The sequence below is a fragment of the Panthera pardus genome, unplaced genomic scaffold (assembly GCF_024362965.1).
Source record: "Panthera pardus isolate Hobbes unplaced genomic scaffold, ASM2436296v1 HiC_scaffold_6, whole genome shotgun sequence".
In the NCBI taxonomy this organism is placed as follows: Eukaryota; Metazoa; Chordata; class Mammalia; order Carnivora; family Felidae; genus Panthera; species Panthera pardus.
This window is the reverse complement of record NW_026526991.1, coordinates 123,471,850-123,499,830: the sequence shown is the minus strand read 5'-3', so window position 1 is coordinate 123,499,830 and position 27,981 is coordinate 123,471,850. Positions and strand designations below refer to the sequence as shown.

The 27,981-nt window shown below is 37.0% G+C and overlaps 1 protein-coding gene and 1 long non-coding RNA gene across 3 annotated transcripts in view; one reads left to right on the top strand and one right to left on the bottom strand.

The window, feature by feature from the left end:
* MALRD1 (MAM and LDL receptor class A domain containing 1) overlaps positions 1–27,981 on the top strand; it is a 770,287-nt gene that overhangs the window by 88,302 nt on the left and 654,004 nt on the right. For both annotated transcript variants that reach the window (XM_053896000.1, XM_019460623.2), the window contains exons 11-13: positions 4,309–4,455; positions 11,180–11,277; positions 19,154–19,327. In XM_053896000.1, coding sequence (XP_053751975.1) covers positions 4,309–4,455; positions 11,180–11,277; positions 19,154–19,327 — 419 coding nt within the window. The remainder of the gene's footprint in view (positions 1–4,308; positions 4,456–11,179; positions 11,278–19,153; positions 19,328–27,981) is intronic.
* Positions 21,663–27,403, bottom strand: LOC109273665 (uncharacterized). The gene is made up of 4 exons (XR_002083189.2): positions 27,233–27,403; positions 26,097–26,287; positions 23,418–23,481; positions 21,663–22,830 (listed from the first exon to the last, which is right to left on the bottom strand). It is a non-coding gene; the product is annotated as an uncharacterized LOC109273665 (long non-coding RNA).

Genomic DNA, 27,981 nt, shown 5'->3' with positions numbered 1-27,981 from the left:
AAATAATATATGTAGTGGAGAAAAGATCCTTGTGGGTTTACAGTAAGTATTAAAATGTTTACCTAATATAATCATATTAAGATCTAATATATGCTTATGGAATGCAACATTCCCCATTTATTCCCATACATACTTTTCCCCCCTTATATAACGGAAAAGCGATTTACTTCTGAACTAGAAGATTCATAAATATTTTAATTTTTGTAATCCACAAGAATTTTCCTCAGCTGCTACAGTGAATTTTTTCTTTGGCCAATATGCTGCAGTGGTTAAATATGCAAGAGAAAGCTTTGTCATAATTTTAAAATATTACTCTGATGAACTCAGCAAAATTTTGCTAAAATTATGAACAGTGCCATTTCTCATGCTCTGATTAGAAATAGTGAAGTGTGTTCTATAATCACAGGAAGTTAAAAGCAACCAAATAATCAAAAATCACTGTAATGAACACTTATAATATGAATAGATGATTTTTTAGATTTTATAAATACTTAGCGTTTAACAATATGGTGTCAGGCATTTATTAGTGGCCAAAATGTGTTTGGCTCCCCTGGTTTTCTTCAGATATTTATAATTGCAACTTAAACTTTTTGAATTATGTAGGGGAATTTTAATGGAAAAACCTAAACTTTGGTGACTGGAATTTGATTTATATTTTATAGCACAGATAAATTCTAGAATACTTTTAAAAATGTCCTTTGAAGTGTACTGGGATAACTGTCATTGGTAGAAACAGCTGAGCAATTCAGCAAGATTTTTATGGAGGTGACTGTACCATTTTGCTTCCACATCCACCTATCTTTAGGGTGATGGATTTCAAAAACAAATGTTCATTTTTCAAAGGACAGGGTGTTTCTCATGTTTTGTGGAAAGTGCAACGATTGACATTTTAACTGGTGAAACATCCAGATAATGAAAGAGATCAATTTTTCTCCCAGTGCCACATTTCAACATTTACATGACCCAAAGTTATTTTGTCTTGAAATCCTCTTTATATCTTTGCCTTTCAGCGACATAGACACAGTTGTGAAGAGCCTCTGGAACAGTGGGGTGATGTTTGGGTCACATTGTACTTTCCATCCACAGTTCTTGGTCTTATTGCCAATTCACAGTATTGCCTAGTTGGGCAATAGGATGGTTACTGGTTAAATCCGTGGCTACCTGCAGTGAATAAGATTGCTATTTGCACGGATTTATTTCCTTTGTATATTAATATGTATTGCCCAACAGGGCAATGTTGAATTTATTACCCAAACAGGAATGCTTGAGAGGGAGAAAAAAAGAGGTTTTAATTGTTATGCTAGGACAACAGGCATGAACTGTGGCAACCCAGATGGGTGGTCACCCCACCCATGGAAGATTTTCTATTCCAGGGAGGTGTATTCCAGGGGAGAATTTTGGGTACCCTTGGGAGTAGGTGGAAAAGTTCCTTACCATGTCCAAAACCAAGGATTTGGAACCTTTAAGCACATTTCAGAGGTCAGATATGTATTTTGAGTCTTGCGTATTTCTACACTCTACCAACTGAGAAGAGTCTGAGGTCACTTAATAAGTGGCAAAGTTCATAGAGAACCAAGGAATTAGACCAGAGGATTTTCCAGATGGCCCAGGAAACAGTCACAGCTTGTTATTGGTGCTTAAGACTGTCAAAAACCAGAAGAGATTCTTCTTTGAGGATTAACTTTTTATCAGTAGTACCCTCTGAACTCTGTAGCCAGAGCTGAGTAAAGAAAAACACATCCAGAAGATTTCCAGTTAAGTTTATGGGTGAATGGCATTTCCTTGTCATGTGGATTCACCATTAGGTAGTATGCAACATCTTTTCATTATTATAATGTAGTCGTGTTTGTTTTTTGGGAAATCCATTTCAGGGAGAAGACAATATTTGCTTGTAAAGAAAAAAATAGCATTATATGTCAGTTTTATGACTGTCTAAACAAGCAAGCTCTGAGATCTAAATGTTTACATGTAGAGAAAATTTAAGTGGTAGTGTTACTTGCATAGTGGGCTTCAGTGTTTTAAGAGTTGACACGTTAGTGATGAACTATCTGGTCATGAAACCAGGCATCCCTGTTTATAGAAATTTGAAGATCCTTTGATTATTAAGATATAGTGAGCTCATTCAATATACTGGTCACTTTGGTCATATTATTTAAAATTGAAAATAATGGTTAGGAGCACGCATATGGTAGTGTAGTCCCTGGTTTAGGGTGGCTTCATAGTTAAAGAGCTTTGTTGACAGACATTTCAAAGCCCAGGTGTTCTGTTTACTAAATTTACCACAGACAAGTACTTAGAGCTGCTTTTCTCTTTGAAGGGTGATTACACTTACTGTGTGGGGTAATTGAGAGGACTAATGGTACTGTATGCAAAACCCCCGGCACCACACTGGGTACTTCCAGTCACATGTCTGTTGTTCTTATTACTAAAGATAATAGGATTAAAAATTTTTTTTTTAATGTTTGCCTATTTTTGAGAGAGAGAGACAGACAGACAGAGCGCACGTGGGGGAGGGGCAGAGAGAGAGGGAGACACAGAATCCGAAGCAGGCTCCAGGCTCTGAGCTGTCAGCCCAGAGCCCGATGCGGGGCTCGGGCACAGGAACCACGAGATCATGACCTGAGCCGAAGTTGGACGCTCAACCGACTGAGCCCCCCAGCTGCCCCAAGATGATAGCATTTTGATCCTAGGGAGCTTGTTAAAACTTGGAGTTTGTCAAAACTTCGGGTATGTTTTGACCAAGAATTATTTTGTCCCAGTGCTGTAAAAATGCATATGCATGAAAAGGAGTATTTGGAAATAAATTCTTAAATTGTATTAATTTACTCCCCAAGCTATTACCTAAGATAGCCTGATACTATGATTCTTATTGTAGGTAAAGGGAATTTAAGCTCATAAAAACTAATTTCTCAAAAGCACAAGTCAGGTTGTTGCAGTTTCTAGTTTACTGCCCAGTCTTGCTGCATTTTTCTTACTAATTTGGTGGCAAAAGTGGTAAAGATCCTATGAAGCTTATCCCAAACATTGAATTAATCTAGAACTAGTTCTTTTTTTTAAAGTTATTTTATGTATGTATGTATGTATGTATTACTTTTTTCCCAAGTTTTAATTTAAATTCAAGTTAGTTAACATACAGTTATATTAGCTTCAGGTGTAGAATTTTAGTGATTCGTCACTTACATACAACACCCAGTGCGTATCAGGACAAGTGCCCTCCTTGATATTCATTACCTATCTAACCCCTCCCTCCACCCACCTCCCCTCCAGTAACCATCAGTTCTCTAGATTTAAGAGTTTGTTTCCTGGTTTGCCTCTCTTCCCCGCCGCCCCATTCATCGGTTTCTTTAATTCCACATATGAGTGAAATCATATGGTATTTGCCTTTCTTTGACTGAGTTATTTAGCTTAGCATATTGTCTAGCTCCATTCATGTCATTGGAAATGGCAAGATTTCATTCTTTTTGAAGAATACACACACACACACACACACACACACCCCCCATATCTTCTTTATCCATTCATCAGTTGATGGACATTTGGGCTCTTTCCATAATTTGGCTATTGTAAATAATGCTTCTATAAACATTGGGATGCATGTATCCCTTCAGGTCAGTATTTTTGTGTCCCTTGGGTAAGTATAATTACAATTACAATTACTATTGCAGTTACTAGGCCATATGATAGTTTGATTTTTAACTTTTTGAGGAACCTCCATACTGTTTTCTTTTGTGACTAATGTAGAAACATAAGTGTTTCCTGACTTTTTAGTTGTGTATTAAGAGGGAAACGAAAAGCAAAGTTCAGAATGTCTAATTTACCTGCAATTCCACTGTGACTAGGCAATTTTTTTTTTTGAGAAACTATTAAAATAGTGTAACAGAATGAATACCAAGGCACCAACCATAAACTGTTTGGGTGTCCAGAATCAATTCCCCTCTTTCAAATGGATCTTTTTAAACTACTGACTGAGCTGTTGAATCTTGTTGGTCTTGGCAGAGGAATCAGTTACTCCCTGCAAAGAAAGCTCTACTTTGATGGTGCATCACTGAGCACAGTAGAGATGGCCACAGCCAGAATGAAATGTGCCAACCTTGTAGTTAGAAGAATGTAGAAGGGCGATGCCTCACACATCACGTGGAAAACTCTGAGGGAAAAGTAAACTATTCTGATATTCAGAAAACGATTATTACTAAGTGGAATGATTGTTCTGCCCTCCGAAGTTAATTGGCTAATATAAAGTCTGTATTTCAGGAATTAAGTTTCCTCCTTAATTTCTCTTCATCTGTTTTTTCCCCCCATGCATAACAGCACAGCATCTCACGTGTGATTTTGAGTCTGGTTTCTGTGGTTGGGAACCATTTCTCACAGAAGATTCACACTGGGAGTTCATGAAAGGATTGGCCAGTGGAGACAACCACCTACCTGATGCTGATCACATAGCAAACACAAATAATGGTAGGACGTTTTCCTCTTAAAACAATGTTTGTTGTCTTTCATGTTGCAGAATGGTGCTACTATGTATTTTCATTTCTAGCTATAGACTATATACATAGAACTCTGGTTTGTCTTGCTTTAAACTGTCATGATCAACATGATAATTTGTAATTAATTGAGTTTCCCGAAAAGAACATTGTTTTAATAACCAATGTTTTTCTTGCCACATTTTTTTACTTTTTGTTTTATAATTTTTTTAATGTTTATTTTTGAGGGATAGAGCGCACGAGTGGGTGAGGAGCAGACAGAGGGGGACAGAAGATCAGAAGCTGGCTCTGTGCTGACAGCAGAAAGCCTGATGTGGGGCTCAGACTCATGAACCATGAGATCATGACCTGAGCCAAACACTCCACTGACTGAGCCACCCAGGCACCCCTGTTGCCACGTTTTTTACAGGGTTGAAGGCATGAGGGTGGCGGGGGGGAGTCTTCTGATAATATTCTCTAGTTGCCAGAACTCATGTACAACAGGTGTGCCTTCTTTTTAGAGCAATCCAATTTTTTCAAAACAGAAAGAAAAATAGTTTAATCTTCTTTCTGGAAACAGAGAACAGAGATTTGGCACCAGCTATAAAATAAATTGACAAATACTTGAATGCAGCTTAATCACTCTTAAAATTTCTTTGTGACAATCTTCTTTCTCATGTATTTTTAAGTACCATTACAATTTTCATATAGCATCTTAATATAGAGCAATTATAACAACACATGGCATTTCAATCAAGGTTTGGGAATCTCCAAGGAAAACAGAAGGGTTTTGTTCTGTTTTCTCTCTTTTGTGTAGATGTCATTGCCTAGGTATATTAGTATCCTATTAAAACTTTATACTAACACAACTGTATTGTCAATCCTCTTTAAGCTCATACAACCCTCTTGAACATTATTCTGTCTCTCCTTTGAGATTTCCAAGGAAGTATGCCAAATTAGCAGTGTTGACTGTATTTTAAATTATAGCCATTGCAAACTGGGGTTGGTGGGGGGGCATGTCAATGGATGGAGAGAGAGACTTTGGCCGTCCATCTGTTGTCTAAAACTATAAACCCAGATTATTATTTCACAGTGGAGTAAGGTCCTGATTTGTGTGTGTGTGTGTGTGTGTGTGTGTGCGTGCGTGCACGCCTGTTAACCTTATTTTTTCTTTAAGATTTTGTGATGGAGTGGATTAAAGTTTGAAACAGAAAGGACAACTCATTGTCCATCTGTTAAAGTGTAATTTAAATGCAGCAACATTCAACCTTTTTGGTGTACCGTTCACAGAATTTGAACAAACATATGTAGTTGTATAACTATCAGAAAACTCAAGATCTGAAAGAGTTCCATTCTCCCCCCAAATGCTATGCCACTTTGCAGTCAATGCTCATCTCACGTCTAGCCACCGGCATCTAACTGATCTGATTTCTGTCCCTATGGTTTTGCCCTTTCCATAATGTCATATAAATATACTAATGTCCTATGTAGCCTTTTGAGTTGGTCTTCTTTCAATTAGCTTAATGGATTTGACTTTCATCCTTGTTGATTGCAGCTCCTTCCTTTTTTACTACAGAGTAGTATTCAATTGCATTGATAAAGCGCAGTTTGTTTATCCATTGATCAGTTGAAGGATATTTTAGTTTCTAAATGTTGGTGATTATGAACATGCTATAAGATTTGCATACCTTTTTTTTTGTTTTGTTTTTGGACATAAGTTTTCATTTGACTTGAGTACTCTATCCAGTTCCTTTGTTTAATTAATGTTTTCCTTCTGGTGTTGAGTGAAAGGGCCTCTGATTTCTGGCCCTTTTTGACCTCTGGGAAATATTCCAGTTGGGCCTTTTAGAAGTTGAAGTTCCAGTTTCACTTAAGTTTCCTGACCTCCATGCACTGGTCAGTACTCAGGTGGAGATTTGGGGGAGGGGGAGACTCTGTGGATCTCTGGATCTCTCTCTCTGCAGCCCTGTCCTCCTGTCCTCTGCCTTGTGGACTCTAGCCACTTGAGTGTCCCCAAAGTAGCACGTCCATCTTTTCAATTTGAAGAGACTGTCACACTCCTTCTGGCTCCCCACTCCCTACACGGCAGCTGGAAACTGTTTAGGCAGTAAGCTGGGGAAATTGTATGGCATAACTCGTTTATTTTCCCTGTCTTAGAGATCATTATCCTGTGATCCTACATACTCATTGTCTTACATTTAAAATTCTTTGTGTTTGTTTGCTTCATTTCTTTGGTCTGGATATGCTATAACGTATCTAGCTATCCTCTTATTGAGTGACAATATCATGACGGTGCTTTAAAATCCAGGGGCGCCTGGGTGGCTCAGTCTGTTAAGTGGCCGACTTTGGCTCAGGTCATGATCTTACGGTCCATGAGTTCAAGCCCCGCGTTGGGCTCTGTGCTGACAGCTCAGAGCCTGGAGCCCGTTTCAGATTCTGTGTCTCCCTCTCTCTCTGACCCTCCCCTGCTCATGCTCTGTCTCTCTCTGTCTCAAAAATAAATAAACGTTAAAAAAAAAATTAAAATCCATTCTTGTACACACCTTCTTATATAGGGTGCTTTTAGTTCTATGCAGTGAACAACTATGAGTGAGACTACTAGGTTTTTACAGAAAGATATGTACTTTCCCTTCAAATCTTAACACTTAAAATTCCAGTAGCAAAATAAGAGTGCTTTTTTCCCATTTGTCTACCAGCAGCAGGCATTATAGTCTTTTAAATTTTTCTAATCTGTGGGTATAAAATGGTTGCTCATTTGTAATCTTTATTGTATTTTACTGAAAAAGATCTTTTCAAATATTTCTAATCTCCTAGATTATTTAGAGCTTCTTTAATTTCTCTAAAATTCTGAAGCTTTTAGTGTATATATTTTAAAAATGTTTTGTTACATTTTTTAGGTTTTTGATAGGTTTTCAGCTCTTATAATATTTTAAAAACTGTTTTTGTTTGCTGGTATAGAGAAATGCCATTGTATTTTAAATATTGATCCTGTACCCAATGACCTTGCTAATTTTATTTATTATAGCTGTGTGTGTGTGTGTGTGTGTGTGTGTGTGTGTATGAACCTAAAATAATTGTGAATATATATGCATATATTATTTTATCTGCAAATAATGACAATTTTATTTCCTTCTATCTGAATGTGAAGCCTTCTGTTTTCTTTGTGTCATTGCACTGGCTAGTTATTCTGGGGAAATGTTGAATAGAACAGGTGATAGCTTCTAAACTTGTTCTTATTTCAGAAGAAAGCTGTTAATAACTCAACCTTAAGTGCTATATTTGCTGAAAGATTGTTTTGCTTTATCAGATAGCGATGTTCCCTTCTATTCATAATGTGTTTTTTTGTGTGTATATATATATGAATGTATGTTAAAATTTGTCAAATGTTTTTTGAATATGTGATAACCATATGGTCACCATATTATCTTTTTTGTTTATTTATAACGTAAATTTTTCAAATATTAAACCACCCTTGCATTCATGAACCAAATCTCATTTGGTTGGTTTTACTTGTTGTATTCTGACTTTTTATTCTTTATGGTAATATTTGTGATATTTATATCATATTTGATTCATTATCAAGTCCTCTATCTAATATTTTCACATCATGTAAGTAGTCCCTTCTAGACCATTATGTTAAAAGCGGATGCATGCTTTGCAAAAGATGAGGTTGAGGCTGGCATGGACAGTTTAACCCACAGAGGCTGATCTCCTCATTGTTTAATTTTTATACTGTGTTTTTCCTGTCACCCCTCTTGGGTGTGTATAAGTGTTTTACAATGAACCATGCAGATTACCAGGAACAATTTACTTGATATACTGTAATTCCATAGTTCTCTTAGTACATTCTGCAAACCAGACTTAAATCCAGAGACATATTTTTAGAAGTCCCTGGGTCTGGGTTCAGAGTTCATATTCTCTTTACTCCTTACCTGCCCATATAAATATTAATACTGTATTCTATGTTTTCAAAATATTAAAATTTTCTTAGGATTTCATTTAGCTTGCAAATAAATTTTCACTAAATTAATAATTTTATAATATCTTTCCATTTAAAAATATATTATCTATTATCTCTTTCTATTTAATAACAGGGTTTATGGTCTTCTACAAGTTTTTATAATGTTCTTCATAAAAGTTCTGTCCTTTTCTTGTTAGACTTATTCCTACATATTTTACATTAATGTAATTGTGAAGAGAGTATTTCTCACCATTTCTATGTCTAGGGTTTTAGTGTTTAAGTTAAAAAAAATGATTTAACCTTACCAAATTCTCTTATTAATATTTGTCATTATATGAAAACATAAGTCTTGGGGGTATCTACTGTTAGGAATATATTATTGGCAAAACATGGAAACTGTCTCTATTTTTTCTATTATGATTACTAAATATATTATTTTCTTAACAATTGCATTCATTAGACCTATAAGATAATGTTAGTCTAAGATAATTAATATTATCTGTTATTAATAATCATGACATAAATCTCTACTTTTTCATTTTAATGAAAATAACTTTGTTGTTTGCCATTTAGGATATTTATTTTGGGGTTGACCATTAATCTTCATTTAATTGTTTACTTTTAATATTTTTTTATTTAAAAAATTTTTATGTTTTTTTATTTTGAGAGAAAGAGACAGATTGTAAGTGGAGGAGGGACAGAGAGAGAGGGAGACACAGAATCTGAAGCTGGCTCCAGGCTCTGGGCTGTCAGCATAGAGCCCGATGTGGGGCTTGAGCTCACGAGCTGTGAGATCATGACCTGAGCTGAAGTTGGACACTTAACCGGCTGAGCCACCCAGGTGCCCCTACTTTTAATATTTTCTTAAGGTTATTTTCTTTGCAATGGCTTTTTTTTTTTGCCACAGGATTTTCAGTATTTGTTGGTACAAGTCTGATTTTACCCTTTAATTTGTTGATCTATTTGACTATGTTGATAGAGTGGCTAGATTAAACCAAGCTTCCATTCTTGGAAAGCACTGATTGGTCAGGACATATTTTTGGATAAGGGTTTCGAATGTAATTGATAAGTTCTTAATTAGAATTTTATACTATGATCATGAGTGACGTTGCTCTGCAATTTATTTTTTATGTTCCTATTTCTATAACTTTTAAATTAGAGCTATCTGGCAATGTAAAATGAGTTGAGCTCCATATATCTCTAAGACTTAAGATCCCTTGAATAATGTTACAAATATTCCTTAAAAATTGATTAGAAGTCACCTGTGGTGCCAGACATTTCCATAAGATTTTTTTTCATCACTTTACGAGTCATTTTTGTGGTAAAACAAATTTATTCAAACCTTTTGCTTCTTTTAGATTTTGCAGTTTTAGTTTGTACGTCCCATCCTTCAATTAACTGCTTGTTTGAAATTGTGCATATTGTTTTTAAATGACCAGGGGACCAAGATTTTTGAGTATTTGTTAATTTGTAGAATTTTGGTTGTCTTTTAAAAGTATTCAATTGAGTTTTGCTTGAACCTGGGGATTTTTAAGCTGGAATAAGTTTTTCAAAATCCTCTTTTCCTATGCTATTCTTTTATAGGTGAAACCATTTAATGAGCTTATATAGTTTGTATCACTCTTAGTTTGAAATTAGGGAATAAGAGGTTTTATTCTTTCCTGTTGGTTTTGGGATTTTAAACCCTGTATAAGGGTGGTTGGCTGGCTCAGTCAGTAGAGGATGTGACTCTTGGTCTCACGGTCATGAGTTTAAGTCCCACATTGGATGCAGAGACTAGGTCGGGGTAGAGCCTACTTAAAAAAAAAAAAAAAAAGCCCATATAAACTGTCCTATTTTTCTCATTCAGAGATGATACTGCTGATTTGCAGCCCTGGTTGTTCGGTTAAATACATGGTGGTATCTATAAAATAATACATTTTAATTATGAAATCTTTTCCTTTCTGCGTACTTGTATCTAGGAAAATCACCTTCTGAATATGGTATTTTTCAGTCAAAATAGTTGGCTTTCCAAGTTGCCCATCACTTCATGATTATCAAAGGGCAGGATCAGACCTTGACATTGTTCTGCGTAGCCTTCCTTGTAAATTTTCAATATTCAATGAGGCTACCCCTGACAGCAGTTCAGACTATGTGATCTTTTGAGCTGCTAAGAGATGTTATCTCCTCGTACATTTGCCATGAGCACATCTACTGTAGTTAAAATCTAAAAGCAGTTATTTTGTTAACGTTCAGATTAGATCTTTAATTAAGCTTTCATCCCCACTAGCACAGACAACAATGTCAAACATGTAAGCCCCAGGAGAAACCAAACTCCACAGGCTGGCATCCTTCAGTACTTTGTGAAGAAACTTAAAAATCATGCTCTCGTGAGAATTTCATAAGGGCATGTTGGATGTCCAATTGTAAACTTAGAAGCTTCATTGAATTTCATTTGATTTCAGATTCTACTTATGACACGACGTAAGCCAATAAAAATATTTGTTTAGGGGGGTTAGACCAAGAGTTGATTTTAATCCATTGGATTTTATTTTAGATATTTAATGTTATCCATTTGAAAGAACTTTTGGTTATCTACAGAGCTAAATGGTACATAAGTAAAAATGTAATTTTCTTTATCTGATTGACAGTTGAATGTGTACAAGGATAAGGTGTAAGAGCAAAGAATTACTAATATACGATAGTAGAATTTATATCCATGTGCCTTTACAGTTTTTTTTTTTGTTTTTTTTTTTTGGTTTTTTTTTTTTTTTTGTAGGATCATTCATTTATTTCAGGTCATGTCAATTTCCAGGAGTGGCCAAACTTGGAAGTCCTGTTCTTACAAAAGCACACACTGCCTCTACCCCATGTCAGGTAACCAGTTATTGGGATTTGGGTTGACCATTCTGTGGTTGTAAACTTTTGGGCGTGGGTTACTGCTGCCAGTAAATGCCTGCTATCTTTTACTACTGTTTTCATGATGAACTGAGAGATTTATATGAGCTGTTTCAGCATGAAATGTCATGTCCTTCCAAAAGACCATTTGCAACATATAACTTCAACGGTTCTTTTTGGGGGCCTATTAACGAATTTTTCTGTCATTTTGTATTCTTTCCACGCAGTCCTTTCAAGAATCCCAAACTGGATACATGCTGCCAAAACTGCTGATTATTTTGGCCAACAGTGTTAATTGAGTAAAATAAAATAATCTACACAAGTGCTTGTTGAGAGTAAGATGAAAGGGTGGAAAAAGGGAGATAAACATGGGCCCAAAAAAAAGAATTCCATTTTGTGCAATTTTATTTTTTCATTTAGTCTTTCTGGTGCCAAGTAAACACAGACCAAGTAATACTCAGGCCATTTCAACAGCACAAGAGAGAAGAAAGCAGAGAAGGGCCCTGGAGGCAGACCTGGTTCAGATCTCAGTTTGTAGCAGGATTCTCGCACAGTCGTGACACCGAGGCTTTTCTTTCCAGGAAGCAACTTTATTTGTGCGGGCACCTCTCGGTTGGGTGCGTACCGAAGAACTGAGCCCCAAATGCCATGTGGCGTAGTTTTTTATATGGTAACACACAAACATGTAGTCTGATTAAGTGGTTTCATGTTACAAGGTCCTGAGGGATGGTGTCACCTATGCATATAGCCAGGTTGCCTTGTGTTTTTTTTTTTTCCTTAGGGTAGGGATCCTACCACAAGTTCTGCCACAGATAACATACTCTCCTGGAGAGCATCCACACTGGAAGCCTAGTATTAGCTTTTTCACAACGCTTTTTCACAGGGTTGTCAGGATTAAAATGTCATTAAATAAAGTACCGGACAAAGGATCTGGCACATAGATGTTTACTAAACAAAATTCCTTTGTTTTCCACAAGATGAACACCTATGTTAGACGTTTCTGTTCAGCGTGCCTTGTTTTCAGTCCTTTTGAGAGTTCTAGCATGCCCATAAGCCCTTTAGGATTCCAGTTTATTTTTTTAGTTATCAGAAAGTAATGGAGATCGATACTGCAGCACACTAAATTCATCATCTGTAAGTGTAGGGGTACAGCAGTTTATTCCGGTATTCCTGGTGACAAATTACGTATCATTCAGAGGTATAAATCTAATTATATGTTCAGCTTGATATAAATCTGAATGGGAGTGCCCAGAACTCCTAATGGATTGTCCTCCCTCTTCCCCCTCCTGCCCCCTCCCCTTGTTATTTCCTGCCCATTTCTTTATGGGGATTATATTTAAAATACCTGCCTGGACTCCCCTTCACCCAAATACACTCTACGCTTGCCCACCTTTGTTTTATTTCTATTAAATCCTATGCAATAGATACGGAATTTTTTTTTTTTTTTTTTTTTTGAGAACTCCTGAAGCAATTATTCGATCTGTAAAAGTACGTCACACACTTGCTTAGCTTTAATTCAAGGCCATATACTGAAGTGATGTGATCGTGGTCACTGTTGTGTACATAACACATGGGATGCAAAACAATAAAATGTATTCTTCCTGTTTTGCAGAAATTCGGAAGTAAACATTAAGAGCTTATTAGTAATTCCAGAGACTCAATTAGAAATCATATACATTTTTTTCTTTGTGAAGATGACCTACATTTCCTATTGTTTTGCGCTGGTAGCCATTAGTTCGTGGTCAGTGGGATTATGTATCAATTTACGATTGCTTCCACTTGGGAACAGTTTTCTCTATTGTCACTTAAACTTGGAGCTTAGCTGTGGTGGGGCCTCAGTGAAAGCCATGGGCAGTTTAGACACTTGATTTATTTCTCAGAACCAAGTACTCAACCCCCCAAGGCTTCAGTGTTAATGGTTTTCCTTGCTTTTTGGAAAAGGAAGAGTGTTTTAAGGAGCCATTACAGGCTGCCAGAAGAGGTATCTGTTTTTTTTTTCTTTTTTCCCCCTTTTGTCTGTTTCTGCTTGAATGTTAGTGCTTTTGAGTTAGAGGAAGGGATATTTGGGTTATTTTATAGTACTTTTTGGTCTAGGAAGTAGAATTAGCTAGAGGAGGAAGGTTATTTATAGTCTGAGATACACAAAGCTAATGTTCTTTCCCAACAAAGTATTCTAAGAATATAGTATTACTTTTTTATAAGTCTGTGGTAATGTGTGGTACTTTACAGAACAGCGAAACAACCAAATTCGTATCTTCTTGAGTAATGAGAAAAGCTTGTCAATTTTCCTAACTGGAACATACTGATAATAGTTATACTTGTGGAATAGCACTGTTCTTCATTATAACATGGTAAACTGAGGCAGTGAGCTAACTATAGTTGGGTGCTTTGATACGACTAATGTCTTCATTTTATGAAATGACACTTTTCCCTACATAATCATATGAAGCTGATACACTTGAGAACATTTTTTTCGAAAGGACTTTAAAAACATGAGGCTTTCTTTTGAGTCTTCTTTTCTAACAACAGGCTTGTGGAGTCATTTTGCACAAGTTCCCTTGTCCTTAACCTATAGCCAGCACATGGCATCAACATGCACAATTTTTCTTACACCTCCCCCCGCTCCCCCACCTTGCTCAAGATGTGGACTTTAATTTAAAAGTATCAGAAGTCCCTTCAAGTCACTGTTGGAAACTCAGCACGTTTCCTTGGAATAGCCGGGAGATAGGAGGAACAACACATGGGAACCAGAGGCTCCCATTTCTTACTGATGTTGAAGTGTAGTTACTGTTTTGAATTAATTAGGAAATATCAAATATGAAGGATATTTGTGCTAGGTATTAATATTTTCTGAGTTCTCATATTTGAGTTACTGTACTAAATTACTTTTAGGACTTCACAATTCATCAAAAGCAGGAAGATTGAGAACACAAAGCTTCTGCTTTCGAACTAGTTGGCATATTCATCTGTTTAAAAAAATAAATTTCAGCTTGTTTTGCACTTATTTTAATATTGTTGAATTCAAAAGAAATCGTAATTTTTTTAAAAAGTGAATGAGAATATCAGGGAAAAGATAGATGAAGCAAGAGATGGGTTGGTTCCACAAATAAAGTTTATTAGAGCCAGGCTACACGTTCGAACTAAGTTTTCCAGCAACTAGTAGAGACAGATGAGCCATCATTTGGTTTAGATTCAAGGTGGTAAAAATTACAAAGCAAAAATAGTTCTTTGGGGAATTCTCTCCTGAGTGTACATGGTGATCACAACGTAAACCTTCTTTCTCTGACTCAGTACACACACATTGCTTACCTGCTCACAGCCTGGATGCCTGGAATGCAATAGGGACCACCTAAGTATGCGCTTGCCCCAGTGAAACGTCGGTTTTAGGGATTCTGATGACAATTCAGTGTTAAGTGCTCTAAGAGGGTGAGTACAGCATAACAATCATAATCCACTTATAACAGTTCTCTTGACAAGTTTTGAAAGACCATGTCTTGTAATGTTCTCCCAGTAGAGTGATGAACTCACATTCAACGAGAAATTTAGAAGAAAAAAAATCAAGTAATTACGGAGTGGGGCTTGGAACGGTGCAACCACACTTCGTTCCCTGATCGTTTTGTTTAATCCAAGGATAGATGTTAGCATATGGGATGGATTCTAGAGGAAACAACATGGTATGGGGGAAAGTAGAGCAGGTACTCTCTCCACCTGTGCGTGAGCAAACCACATGGAGGCTAATCATATAAATTAAAACCACAGATTATATTTAAAATATATATATATTAAAATAAAAACCACAGATTATATTATATTATAAAACTGAGCGAAACACATGGAGGCTAATCTTATAAATTAAAACCACAGATTATATTTAAAAAAATTTGTTTTTTAACATTTATGCATCTTTGGGAGACAGAGCGTGATTGGGGGAGGAGCAGAGAGAGAGAGGGAGACACAGAATCGGAAGCAGGCTCCAGGCTCTGAGCTGTCAGCACAGAGCTCAATGTGGGACTCAAACTCACTGACTGCAAGATCACAACCTGAGCCAAAGTCGGACGCTCAACCGATTGAGCCACCCAGGCACCCCGACAACAGATTATATTTTACTGGAGATTCTAAACTTCTAATTAAGCTTATTCAGAGGAAGAATACTCAGGCAAAAACATAATTATGACTAGGAGTCAGAAAAATCACTACGGGTGTGTGTGTGCGGGCGTGTGCGTGTGTGATGAATGATCCTGTTCCCAGCACGGACCTAACTCCCAGCTGAGTTTGGAGGAACTAAAGATATCTTCTTTTTTCTCTCTCCTCTCTCTTCTCTTTTTCTTGCCTCTTTTTTCTCTTCTCTTCCTTTCCCTTTCCTCCTCCTTCTTCTTTCTTCTATATCTTGAAGATAAGACAGGTATTGCACATACTAGGCAGGGTCCGATATGAGGCAGAGAAGCCAGGGTAGCCAAGCATTTGGAATGCAGCTTGGAAAGGGCATGAAGATCCGGCCAAGGAGTTCTAAGACGGAGGAGCCGTCGAAAGAAAGATTCTAGGGAAGTTGAGGAAAGAAGCAGAGTTTTTCAAGAGTAGAGATTCATTTGGGCACAGACCAAAATCAAATGAAACAAATAGGAAGAAATTGTTTTAGTAAACTCTTAAATAATGCCCTGTTAGGTCACTTCACAGAGTTAAGTATCAGAGAGCCTAATTACTCCTTTGTAGAGCTGGGCACTCTTCCGGAGAATGTCACGGGGCACTGTAGGAACCAAAGAGCAAGTGGTGTAGCCAAGGCCATTACCCTTGCAAGCTTAGTTGTTCACCTGTACTCATAACTATTAGCGTAAGTCACCTGAAAAGCTGTCCTTTCCTTTGGTAATAAAAATGATGATTGGAAAATTTTAAAAAATATAAATAATGCACAGAGGATGCAGTTAAAACCAATAAAATAGTTTGAGCTTCCCCCTCTTTTTTTTCCCTCTCCAATTTGCAATTAAAGGAACTGCTTTGTTGGAAGCTCTTTTAACCACATGAAATTGTCCTGAATACACTAATTCAGTGCCTTGCCCAGTCACACTCCATATAAACCGTGCCTTAGTGAAAACCAAGAGAAGTAAAACATTTCTAAATATTAACATTTATCTTACTACTTTTTACTGAATCAGGCATGGATGGCAAAAATAATTTCCTTTTAGAATTGTAAGTAGTAAATACATTTTAAATGGTTGGTATAATCTTAACATACCTGTTTTTGTAGTTCTGTTTAATAGAATTTTCTATGATAATAGAAGTTTTTCTTTGCTATGTCCAGAATGGTTGCAACTCACTACATATAACTCTTGAGCATATGTTGTAATGACTATAATTGAGGAAGTGGATCTTTCATTTGGTTTCATTTTAATTAATTTGTGTGTGAGTAACCACACTATGTTCATATCTTTGCCACTGTATGCATTCTAGTTAATTGTTCCCTTTTCTTTTCATTCTCCCCCATAAAACTCTGGAGTCCCTAAGGACACCTCATGCTTTGTACCTTTTCTGACACAGAGCAGTGTTTTTCATTCTCTGGTGAAGTTTACAGACGTTTACGTAAGCACTGATGCTAATAGTCCTGCTCACCTCTTCTTCTTTTCCAAAAAGTACCTATTAACAAAATCTGAATACAAACTGCCGTAATGTATTCTGCAAGGAATTCGCGACACGCCTGGTGATTTGACGTTCATGACTTAGTGTTCTACTCCCAGTGGGTAGCAGATTGAAAGGCACAGAGCTTGTGCATTTGACAGGTGCCTATCTGAAATCACAGTTGTATTAATAACTTTATTCAATGATTTCACTCTTACCAATATTAAATTTGAAAAAAAAAAAAAAACTTTGGAAGGTTTCTTTGTCTGTAATAAGCTGAAGAATTCTCCTTAATTCTTTACAATGCCGAGTCTGTTAAAGTAGTAAATTAAATATAAGTCTTGAGCTCTTATCCTGTGAAATATGGATCCCATTGGTATTTACTCTTAATACACTGTTGAAATACCTTAGCACTGGTGATGTACTGAATGACAGTTTGACAGCTTGAAATTCTGATAGGGCATGCATATCTCTTGTACTACTAAGTTTAAAGCTCTGTTTTGCACATTTACAAGCTAGGAATAGGCTGAGACTCTAACAGGGATCTAAAATTTAATTGTCCGTGAGGAACGTAAATCCTCCCTTTCCATAAAATCTAATCAAACACTCTGTTTGCCTTTACATTTCTTACTTACCTGCCTTGCTTACCTGAGTTTAGGGGAGCATGGTAGTCATGTCTAAAATGAAGTGAATAGCCAGAAAGAATTTTTTGATCAAGTTGTGGCCATTAAGTGGACACTGGAAAACTGTGCACTACATTGGAACAGAGAATGCTTGATCTTTTAAAGCTGGACAACTTTTTAAAAGAGCATATAAAACTTTTCACCTTTAATTTCCACTGGAATTGGTACCAACTATGAAATAAATGGGTAGACCATACGTGTACTAAAATCTGTCCATGTAACAAAATAAAACGATAGCAGTGAAGGAAAAAAAAAAAACCAAACAACCCAAGAATTTAAAATATGGTGAAACTGAAAAGGAGTCTGTTTTAATCCAAAGAGAAGGATTTTATTTCTGAGAGGCCTCATCTCTGAACGTTGTGTTTTCTTCGAATCCTAAGGCTGCACTTTTCAAAGACCTAATGAGAAAAAGAAAAAAAAATGCCCTGTGTCTGAACTTGTTTTTATGGAGATTTTGTTGACGTGTTTTATAGAGTTAATCATCCAATTATTGAGGTTGGTCCTCACACAGTACCTGTTACTTAGTAAATGCCCACTAAATATGTGTTTGATAAATGAGCGTCCTGAATTCGATGTTGTTGCTACTGCTGTCAGTACCCAAAATAATTCTCTCTTTACGTTTTCTTTACTACCCAGTTAACTGCTCAAACCCTTAGATTAATTATGTCATCTTTGATAATGACTAGGAGGTGAAAGGATCACTCTCCCACTCCCAAAAAAGGATGTTTTCTTTACTTGAATTAAATTATGAATTAACAGTATTATAGGAGCTCCCAAGTTCTTTGATAATGTCCCCATGAGAAGAAATTAATGAAAAGTACTCATTACAGTTTTCTTTTATTTGAGAAAATAATTTTTCAACAAAACTTTTTTTTTGGTTTATTGTTTGAGACAGCAAAGGGAATACATAAGTCAAACCTGATCTTGTACACTAAGAATGTGTACCTCCCCAGATTCATGAGAAGCAAGAGAGAAAGGTCCTTTCATAGAAGGAAAGAGCATGGAACCTCCTCTGGAAGCAGAGTGGAACTGCCCGTGGTGATGCGGACAAATACGTGTCCTCAAACTTGTCTTGGTTGCTAGTATCCCATTTCCCTAGACGTCTTTACAGTAGGTGTTAAACCACTTTACCAGATAGTAGGGCTACCCTGAGCCTTTTCTTAAGGGCAGAATGCAAAGGACAGAGTTAGCATTTTCTGGGCTTGTGTGTTTGGAGGAAAGGGGAATTGGGGAGATTCTATTGAACACCAGAATGGTAGGTGATATATATATATATTTTCAATATATGAAATTTATTGTCAAATTGGTTTCCATACAACACCCAGTGCTCATCCCAAAAGATGCCCTCTTCAATGCCCATCACCTACCATTCCCTCCCTCCCACCCGCCCATGAACCCTCAGTTCTCAGTTTTTAAGAGTCTCTTATGCTTTGGCTCTCTCTCACTCTAACCTCATTTTTTTTTCCTTCCCCTCCCCCATGGGCGTGATATTTTTAATTATAGAAAAGCTCCTGGAGACAGGTAACTGGAATATTGATATCATTCAAAAACATTTTCAACAGGTGCGATTTTGGTATTATTTGTCTTGGCATTCACATCTCTCGGTTTTTACAAGAACATCACTGTCTGGGGATTTGCAAAAGCAAGGTGATCTGATTGGAATCTCCACATCTCAGTGGAAACAAGCAAAAATCAATCTCTATGTGAAGCCTGGAGAATCTACTCTACCTTTTCAGGTAAGCATGTAAGAAATTAATACAACTCAACAGAGGATGCTAATTTAATACTACTTTTTTTTTCCAGAGAACAACATACATAACATATATAAGTTGTTCAGATAGTAATACAACAGGCACATTCACAATCAGGGATGAGTACAGACGTTAAACTGACTTGAGTACTCAAGACGTACGTGTGGAGGCTTAGCAAAAGTGGAGATAAGAATTGAATAGGAGGAAGAAAAGAACACAAAGAATTGAATAGGATGGCATGGCAAAGAGAAGAATAATAGGAAAATATTTATTTTTTAAGTGAGGGTGGTGGATTATATGAGGTAGTGAAAAAACCTGACCATGCTCACATTTTAATTCTGGTGCTTTATTTTCTGCTGCCCATTGATACTGAGGATTTTAAAAAAATGATTTTTATTTGAGAGCGAGAAAGAGAGAGTGCACACACAAGACAGGGAGGGGTAGGGAGAGAGGGAGAGAGGGAGAGACAGAGTCTTGAGCAGCTTCTGCATGCTGTCAGTGCAGAGCCCGATTGGGTCTCAATCTCATGAACTGTGAGGTCATTACCTGAGCCAAAATCAGGTGTCGGATGCTTAACTGCCTGTGCCACCCACCTGCCCCGATATCGAGGACTTTTAATCAACCTTTTATGTCACTTTCTTGGCTAATAATAAAAGAAGGGAACTGTAGCTAATCAAATGGATGCCCAAATGGGCATGGCTACCTTCTGGATGACGTTCGAAAGGAGCGATTATACAAACTAGATTGGATGATATATTATAGATGAAAACACAGAGTTTTTGGAGTAAGGTGGTCTGAGTTCTGATCTCTGTTCTGCTCATGGGTTGCTAAGCGATTACAAATTACATCCTTGAGCCTCACATTTCTCTATCTGTGAAAACACATAGTGATGATAAGAGCAGTACTTTTGGGGAGTCTGAATATTAAAGAGAAAGTTAAAATGGTGGCCATGAACATGGGCTCTGGAGTCTGGGGTTCAAGCCAGGTGTATAATGAGGTAAGTGCTTAATCCCTCTACATTTGTTCATTCTGTGAATGGGGGTGAGGGTCATTGTTGGAGTGTTGGGAGCCCCTGATAACATACCTTATTGGTCCTCATTTCTGTACCAGTTAAGATAAATATAGATGTCAGACAGAGTAAAAATTTTAGAGAAGATGCCTTACAATTTTCAGCCATATGTTTAAATAACACTTCACCTCAGAATAAATAGATTCACCCAGAGAACAACGGACTCTGCCAGGGAAATCCAGGACTCACACACTTTGGGAGAAACCTTTTCCTATTAGCCAGAGCTAACATCAGGATGCATGCATCTAAGAGTGGGAGTTGAAGGAGAGGCAAAGAGTATGTTTAGCACATCCGGCTTATTCTAACATCACTAATTGGTTAGATCCTCCTCTCCATGGGAGAGTCATGGGTAAGTAACAGCAGTGTTACTGCAGGGAAGTTCCTGTCCCTAGAAGTTGGAGGAATAGGGAATAAGTATGGACTCCTGTCAGTATTCTTTATAGAACTCCTGTAAGCATTGAATGATTTATACACATAAAGCACATAGGGGGTATTCTGGCATAGAGTGAACACACAAAGGTAGCCATTATTATTCCTGTGATTACCACTTGGATGTTGTCTAGGAATAGTAGGCACTCAAGAAATATTAGTCTTCTTTATTTGGAAGAGGAGTCTCCTCTTCATCAGGACTCTAGGTTCAATGATTAGAAACTGCTTCACTCAGTGAAGGTCTCTAAAATCCCTGATTCTCAAGGATCGTATTTATGATTCCCCTACAATATTTGGTGGAAGGAAACACTATGAATCTAGTGATTCTTCATAGGAAAGCAGTAAAGGCCAGTCATGGAATCATTTAAGTATCAATCCCCATCACATGTGACAGGACAGACAAGATCAGAACAATCCAACCCTTTGCTTCAGTTATTTATATTCTGTGTTAACAGTTTTTTCACTAGGTTTGCTTTTGGTTAGAATGAAACTTACTGTGAAGACCTTTGAGAGTCCATTGTTAATTGACTTCTTGGGAATTAGAATGTCCTTCTCCACAGAAAAACCTGCACATGAATAATTATTCATGAGTTCCTTGTGATTGCCCGAACTTAGAAGCATCCCTGTTCTTCAGTAGGTGAATGGATAAACTGTCATACATCCAGACAATGGAATATTATTCAGTGTTGAAAAGAAATGAGCTATCACCTCATGAATAAACACAGGGGAACCTCAGGTGCATATTTCTAAGAGAAAGAAGCCAATCTGAAAAGGCTCCATGCTCTGTGAGTCCAACTATATGGCATTCTGGAAAAGGCAAAACTGGGGAGACAATAACAAGATCAGTGGTTGCCAGGGGTTGGAGGGGTGCAGGGAGAAAGGAGGGGTGAACAGATGGGGCACAGAGGATTTTTTAGGGTGGTAAAAATACTCTGTATGACAATACGATTATGGATAAACGTTATTTTACATTGGCCAAACCTACAGAATGTACAACATCAAGAATGGACCACGATATAAACAATGGACTTTGGGTGATTATGAGGCTCATCAGTTGTAACAAATGTCCCGTGCTCGTGGGAGATGATGATGGGGATGCTGTGCATGCGTTGGGGCAGGGGGTGTAGCACAAAACTCAGCATCGTCTCCTCAGTTTTACAGGGAGCCTAAAACTGCTCTAAAAATCTTAATAAATGAAACCAGAATGTCTTCTGTTAGAACTGGTTATTTGAGAAATATTTTGAGTTAAAATACATGCCATTCCTTTCCGGGCCTGGAGGCACTCATTAACCCATCACGTTATTGAAGAGATTCAGCAGTTCATTTTGTTTTCCTCTTTAGTATTTCTTCCTTTGGGGTTCTGGTTTTTGTTTTGTTTGGCTTTGTAGTGCAAAGTGAGATTACTTTTTATTACCCAGGGTGTATTAACTGCTTTGTAGGTTGACCAGTGGTTTGATAGGATTTTATAATTTGGCAGCAGTGGATTTGTGATGCTGTCTTTTTTTTTTTTTTTTTTTTTTTTTTTTGGTATGTTTGTTTCTTTTGAGAGAGAGATTGCGGATGAGCATGACTGGGGGGGAGGGACAGAGAGAGAGAGAATCCCAGGCAGGCTCCATGCTCCACGTGGAGCCCGCTGAGGGGCTCAGTCTCACAACCATGAGATCATGACCTGAGCCCAAATCAAGAGTCAGGTGCTTAACCCACTGAATCACCCAGGTGCCCTAATTTGTGATGCTTCCTAAATAAGCCTGGCTCTGCTGTGTCCTTATCCCTCTCCTGGCGTCTCAGCACCTTGTGTGGGCTTCTCTCTCCAGGTGGGGATCCTAATCCACATCAATCAGCCTCAGTTTTAATTGTGGTGGCTTTTGAGGGGAGGGAATGGTCCTGGGTTCTTGTGCGGTCTTAATTCACCCTGGAGAAGTTTTTATCTTCTCCGCTTCTGTCCCCCTTAATCCTGTTACGTGGCTGTAGGACACATTTGTTTTAGAAACTGCAGGTGAGTTAAAAGAAAAATAAGAATCTTCTCAGCTTTCATCATTAAGAAGCCCGTTATGGGTCCACGATCTCTAATCAACAATTTGGAAAATTAAAATTTGGAGAACAGTAAGCTTTTGAAAAACGAATTTAGAGATCACACATGACCTCCCCTGAAGAGTTCATTTAGTGAGCTGTTTGCATGTATAGTGCCACCCTGACCTCCCTGAGAGTATCATGTGATACAGTATGTGTTAGATTAACATTCTCGGCTCTGAACTATTCAAAGTTCAAAACCCAGCTGGCCCCAAATACTTGAGATAAGGAATCGCTGGCCCGTGTTCATATTTTGATGTGAATCAGTCCAGATTTTATACAGACACACAAACATGTGATATGTAAAAATACACAGTCATACATTGATAGTCACTCAAGATTAGTTGTAGTTAATACAACTAATATGCACGTGGTAGTACTTAATACATTGTTATTACGTGTATGTTACATATTTCAAACAAGGAGAAAGTGCAGAGAGAGGCAAACATCTTTGTGTTCACACCACGAATGAACTGTTAGCATTTTGTTTGCTTATAATGATAATACCTGTTTGCATGTAAGAAGTACAGCTTTTGTCCTCTTTGTACCCATTTCTTTTCCTTGTCCTCTGCTGGAAAAAAAATTGCAGATATTATGTTGGCTTTAATCTGATTTCTGTAAATGCATTTTAAAAATACGAAATATGCATAAGGATTCTAGGTAGGTGCAATTTTTTTTTTTAATGTTTATTTATTTTGAGAGAGAAAGCAAAAGAGCGAGAGAGAGGGCGAGAGCGAGAGAGAACATGAACAGGGGGAGGGGCAGGGAGAAAAGAGGGAGAGAATCCCAAGCAGGCTTTGCACTGTTAGTGCAAAGACTGATGCGGAGCTCAGTCTCACAAACCTTGAGATCATTATCTGAGCTGAAATCAAGAGTCGGACACTTAGCTTACTTAGCCACACAGGCGTCCTTAGGTCGCTGCAGTTCTCTTTCATTCTTTTATCAACAACAAAAACAGAAGGTACTCTACCTACAAATAGTCTAGCTTTTAAATATTCAAATATTTAAAGTTTATATCTTGGAAACCAGCTTCTTTGGCACTTTAGTAGACTGAGTCATTTAAGAGTGACCTTAGTCAGCACCTAGTTATCCTGCCATGTGACTAACCTCTGAATATATTTATACAGTGTAATCCAATCTGAACACTGGAAAGGAGAAAGGCATCAAACTGTGTGACCTCTGTGTGCCCTTCAAGCCATGAACTTCTGGTGCAGTGTGGTCCTTTTACTGTTTCTGGTAGACATCACAGCAGAGTACAAATCACTTTGAGTTTCTTAGGAATAAACACCCCTAGTTAGGTAGGTCTTTCATTCTTCCTGGTGGAAAAAGAGAAAGCTGACCCTTTATTCTGTAAGAACAGCAAATTAACAACATTTCAATATTCTCTCCGTTTCCTGTGTGGTTTTTATTGGAAGAGTGGAAGTCAAATGAAACTTAAAACTTGAAAAATTGAGAAGAATCTTATTAACTAAGTTTTAAGTTGGCCTGCTTGCTCGGTATGTTGAGCTTTTACAGAAATCTATTCGTTTCATTTACACTTTCTTTCCCCCTAACTGCTGTTCTTAGTTTTAATATCTAAAGGTGGTACTTCTTCTGAGTACTGCCCATTGATTTCCAGCTGATTTACTCTGAGTTTCCTATTAATACATAATTGTGTCATATTTTAGACTTCATTTTAAAACAACCCTTTTGTGAAATTTTCCACAATGATTGATGCCATGTTCACTCTGTATCAGTCCATGATATAAATCAATAACAATTTCCTGACATTATTTGAAGATTCAGGGAAGAGTAAGATTTATAGTACAATAGTAAAAGCTGGTCTAGTCTCCGTAACGTTACAATGTCCTCGGCCTTCTTAATTTAGGACTGCATTGAATATTGTTTCACCAGACAGTGCTCTTCTGCAGTATCTGCTAAAGACCAGTTATCTTTTTATTTTATTCTGGCAATGCAGTATAGCGTAATCATTAATGGCTCAGGTTACATATTTTTCTTATTAGATGTGTGACCTTCAACCAATTGCTTTACCTCTGAAACTTCTGTTTCTTTTGCTTTAAAATGAGGATGAGCACTGGGTGTTGTATGGAAACCAATTTGACAATAAATTTCATATATTAAAAAAAATAAAATGAGGATGAAAATAGCACCATCTTCACAAGGCTAAAATAAGTGGATGTTCTTGGTATGTAGTAAGCTTTAGAGAAGTTTGTGGTTGCTCTTACTATTGATAGTACCATCATCCAAAACTTGCTATATTCCAGTTTTTCTTTACTTGGTATAATCCTACGTTCTCCATTTCCTCTTAGATTTGTATTTTTTTTTTTTTGTTTTTGTTAGTCCTTTTTCTTTCAAAACAAGGTATCAAAGAATCAAAATCTCAATGTGCTAGTTGAGTATTTCTCTGGAAAGGCTTACCTTGGCCTTTCAGATATAAAAAGTAATCACTTGGTTATAAGCAACATTTATAGGTTGTTTGGTTCCTGAAAGCAAAAACAAGAAATGATTTTGCTTTTTCAGGGAGTAATAGAATATCACTGAATAAAACAAGTATCAGCAAGATCCTGAAAAATAGTTTTAGAAAGGAGAGACCTCTGCCCATCCCTTGAAATTTAAATTTGCTTGAGAATCTTCCAGAATGAAGTTTTTGCTTTTCCTTCATTCATGGTTAAAATACCCATGGTTGAAACATTTCTTCTGAGTGAACTCTTTCTCATTTACTGATTATTAATTGGTTCTATATTTTCCCAAAAGGAACTGCTTTTGGTCACAAATCAAAAGATCAGCTTAGCTGAAACAAGCAATACAAAATAGAAATAGCCAAGATGATTTTGGAATCATCAGATGGTATTATTTATAGATATAAGATACATTTTTAAAGGAAGGGGTCATTTTTCTTTTTAAATGTGGAAGATTTTAATTCATGGTAGAATTATAATTTTTCATTTTATAGTTCTGAATTTAATTCTATAGAAGTAAGCAAGCAGAGGTGTAGATGACCTAAAATGATTTTTATTTGGCTTTGGAAGTAAAATATTATACTAACATTTTAATATGAATGTTCAAAAGTCTAGTGGTTCCCTTCAGACAAAAAGATATAACCATATCGAACAGACCTATTCCATAGTGCTATTTCAACTTGTCCCAGGGCCCCACCCACTTTATTCAAAGAATGGGAACATGTACCTCTCTAGAGGCATGGAGAAATACCCCAAACATTCTTTTCTTCAGCTTTCCTTTAAGTTGTGCAGAGCTTCAAATATGGTGGTCAATAAAGGTAATGAGCCTGAAAAATTATGATGGTCAATAAGGGCTTGTCTAATGAGTCCGAAGAATTAAGCATCTGTGTTTTAGTTGACTTTAGTTCAAGATGAATTCTAATAATGAATAAAAGGAAAAAAAGTTTCAAAGTTAGAGCTGTCCAAAATAAATGACAATAACTTAATGCCGTTCAGCGCACTGTATTTCTCTATTACAGTGCCTGTATATGTTACCTCAACATCCTTCTTTAGAACCTGTTATTATTTTCTGCATTTTTATGAAGTCCAAATTTGTTAGTTGGTTAAGAATCTACAAAAAAACCCCAGTTCTAATCAGAATTTGAAAAATCATTAAAATTATGTACATCTCATTATAAAGTATCAGACATTGCAGATAAGGCAATAGTCCCTCCTGACCGTGGAGTCTTTATCTTGAGGTTAGTATAGACATTAGTTTATTTTTACTTCTGGACTCTGTTCTATTTATGTAATATATATGTATGTACTACATATATCTAGAAATAAAAACCATTATGATTTTAGCCTAGTAGAATCATACTATAAACTTTTTTGTGTAATTTAATTTTTCACCGAGAAACACATATTAAGGTTCTTTCCATATTAGCACATAGATATTATTTTTAACGGGCATGGTAATCCATGGTTTATATAACCAGCCATTTATTTATTTTTTGATTCACGTTTACATTTTTCTATTCATTTGCTATCAGAAGCAACATTGAAGTAAACATTCCAGGACAGGCCTTCGTGTGTATTCGTATGAATGTCTCTCTAGCATGAATGCTGAGAAGTGAGCTTAATCTTTGTAGTGTGTGCTATTTTTCTTTTTAATAGATGGCATCAACTTGCCCTCTAGTTGGGCTGCACCAGTTAATGCAGTCAGTTTGTTCCTTCTATTACTTAACTCATCGCTTTCTTAAAATCCTTCTACGTGTGGGAGGAAAATGTTTCCCTCCAACGGTTCCTTGCTGGGTCTGAAAATTAAACTAACAAAGCAGACTGAAGGAGAAAATGTACAAAATTATTTAAGGTAAATCTTACCTGACACTGGAGCCTTAATAAGGACAGAAAGACCTTAAGAAGCAGTTAATCCTGAGCCTTTTACACGAGGTTTGATGAAGAGTGGACAGCCGTGGAAAGATGTGATAGGGCAAAGAGTGTGAGCTGTGTGTAGTAAACAGGGAGAAACTTAGCAAGGCTTGTTCATCCAGGTTCCTCTGTGTGTGTGTCGTTTTGTTTTCCCAAATAAGGATGCTCCTTTCCTCCAGTTACAGAGAGGGCGGGCACCTCTTTCATGAAGGCATTGCGATCTGCTTCAGGGCGCGATCAGAAAGTCAGGTCCTGCACATGCCAATTCTTAAATTCCTCCAACTTGAAGTATGCCATATGCCAAGGTGTGCCATATTTTGGGAAAGCATGTCTGGAACCCCATAATCCTACAACACCCAGAGTGTTCTAGTATATGTGCTCCAGAGCGAGCCGTTCACCCAGAGCGTTCTAAATTATTACCATACACTTTCACATCTCCTTGCTTTTGCTTGTAACGTTACCAGTTTCTCCAACAAAATCCAAAACAGCAGTTGCAACTGAGGTAATTAATTATTGACTATTAGGTAATTAATATTTTTACCAACTTTTTTTCCATATTTTGTCTCACCTGCTTGACAGAAATAATGAAGTGTTTTCCTTTGATTCTCCTAGTATCTTACACACATACGTGTGTCTTTGTAGACAACTTGCCCTGTAGTTGAGTTGTTAATGCATCACACCAAGTAAATTGTAAGATCGTT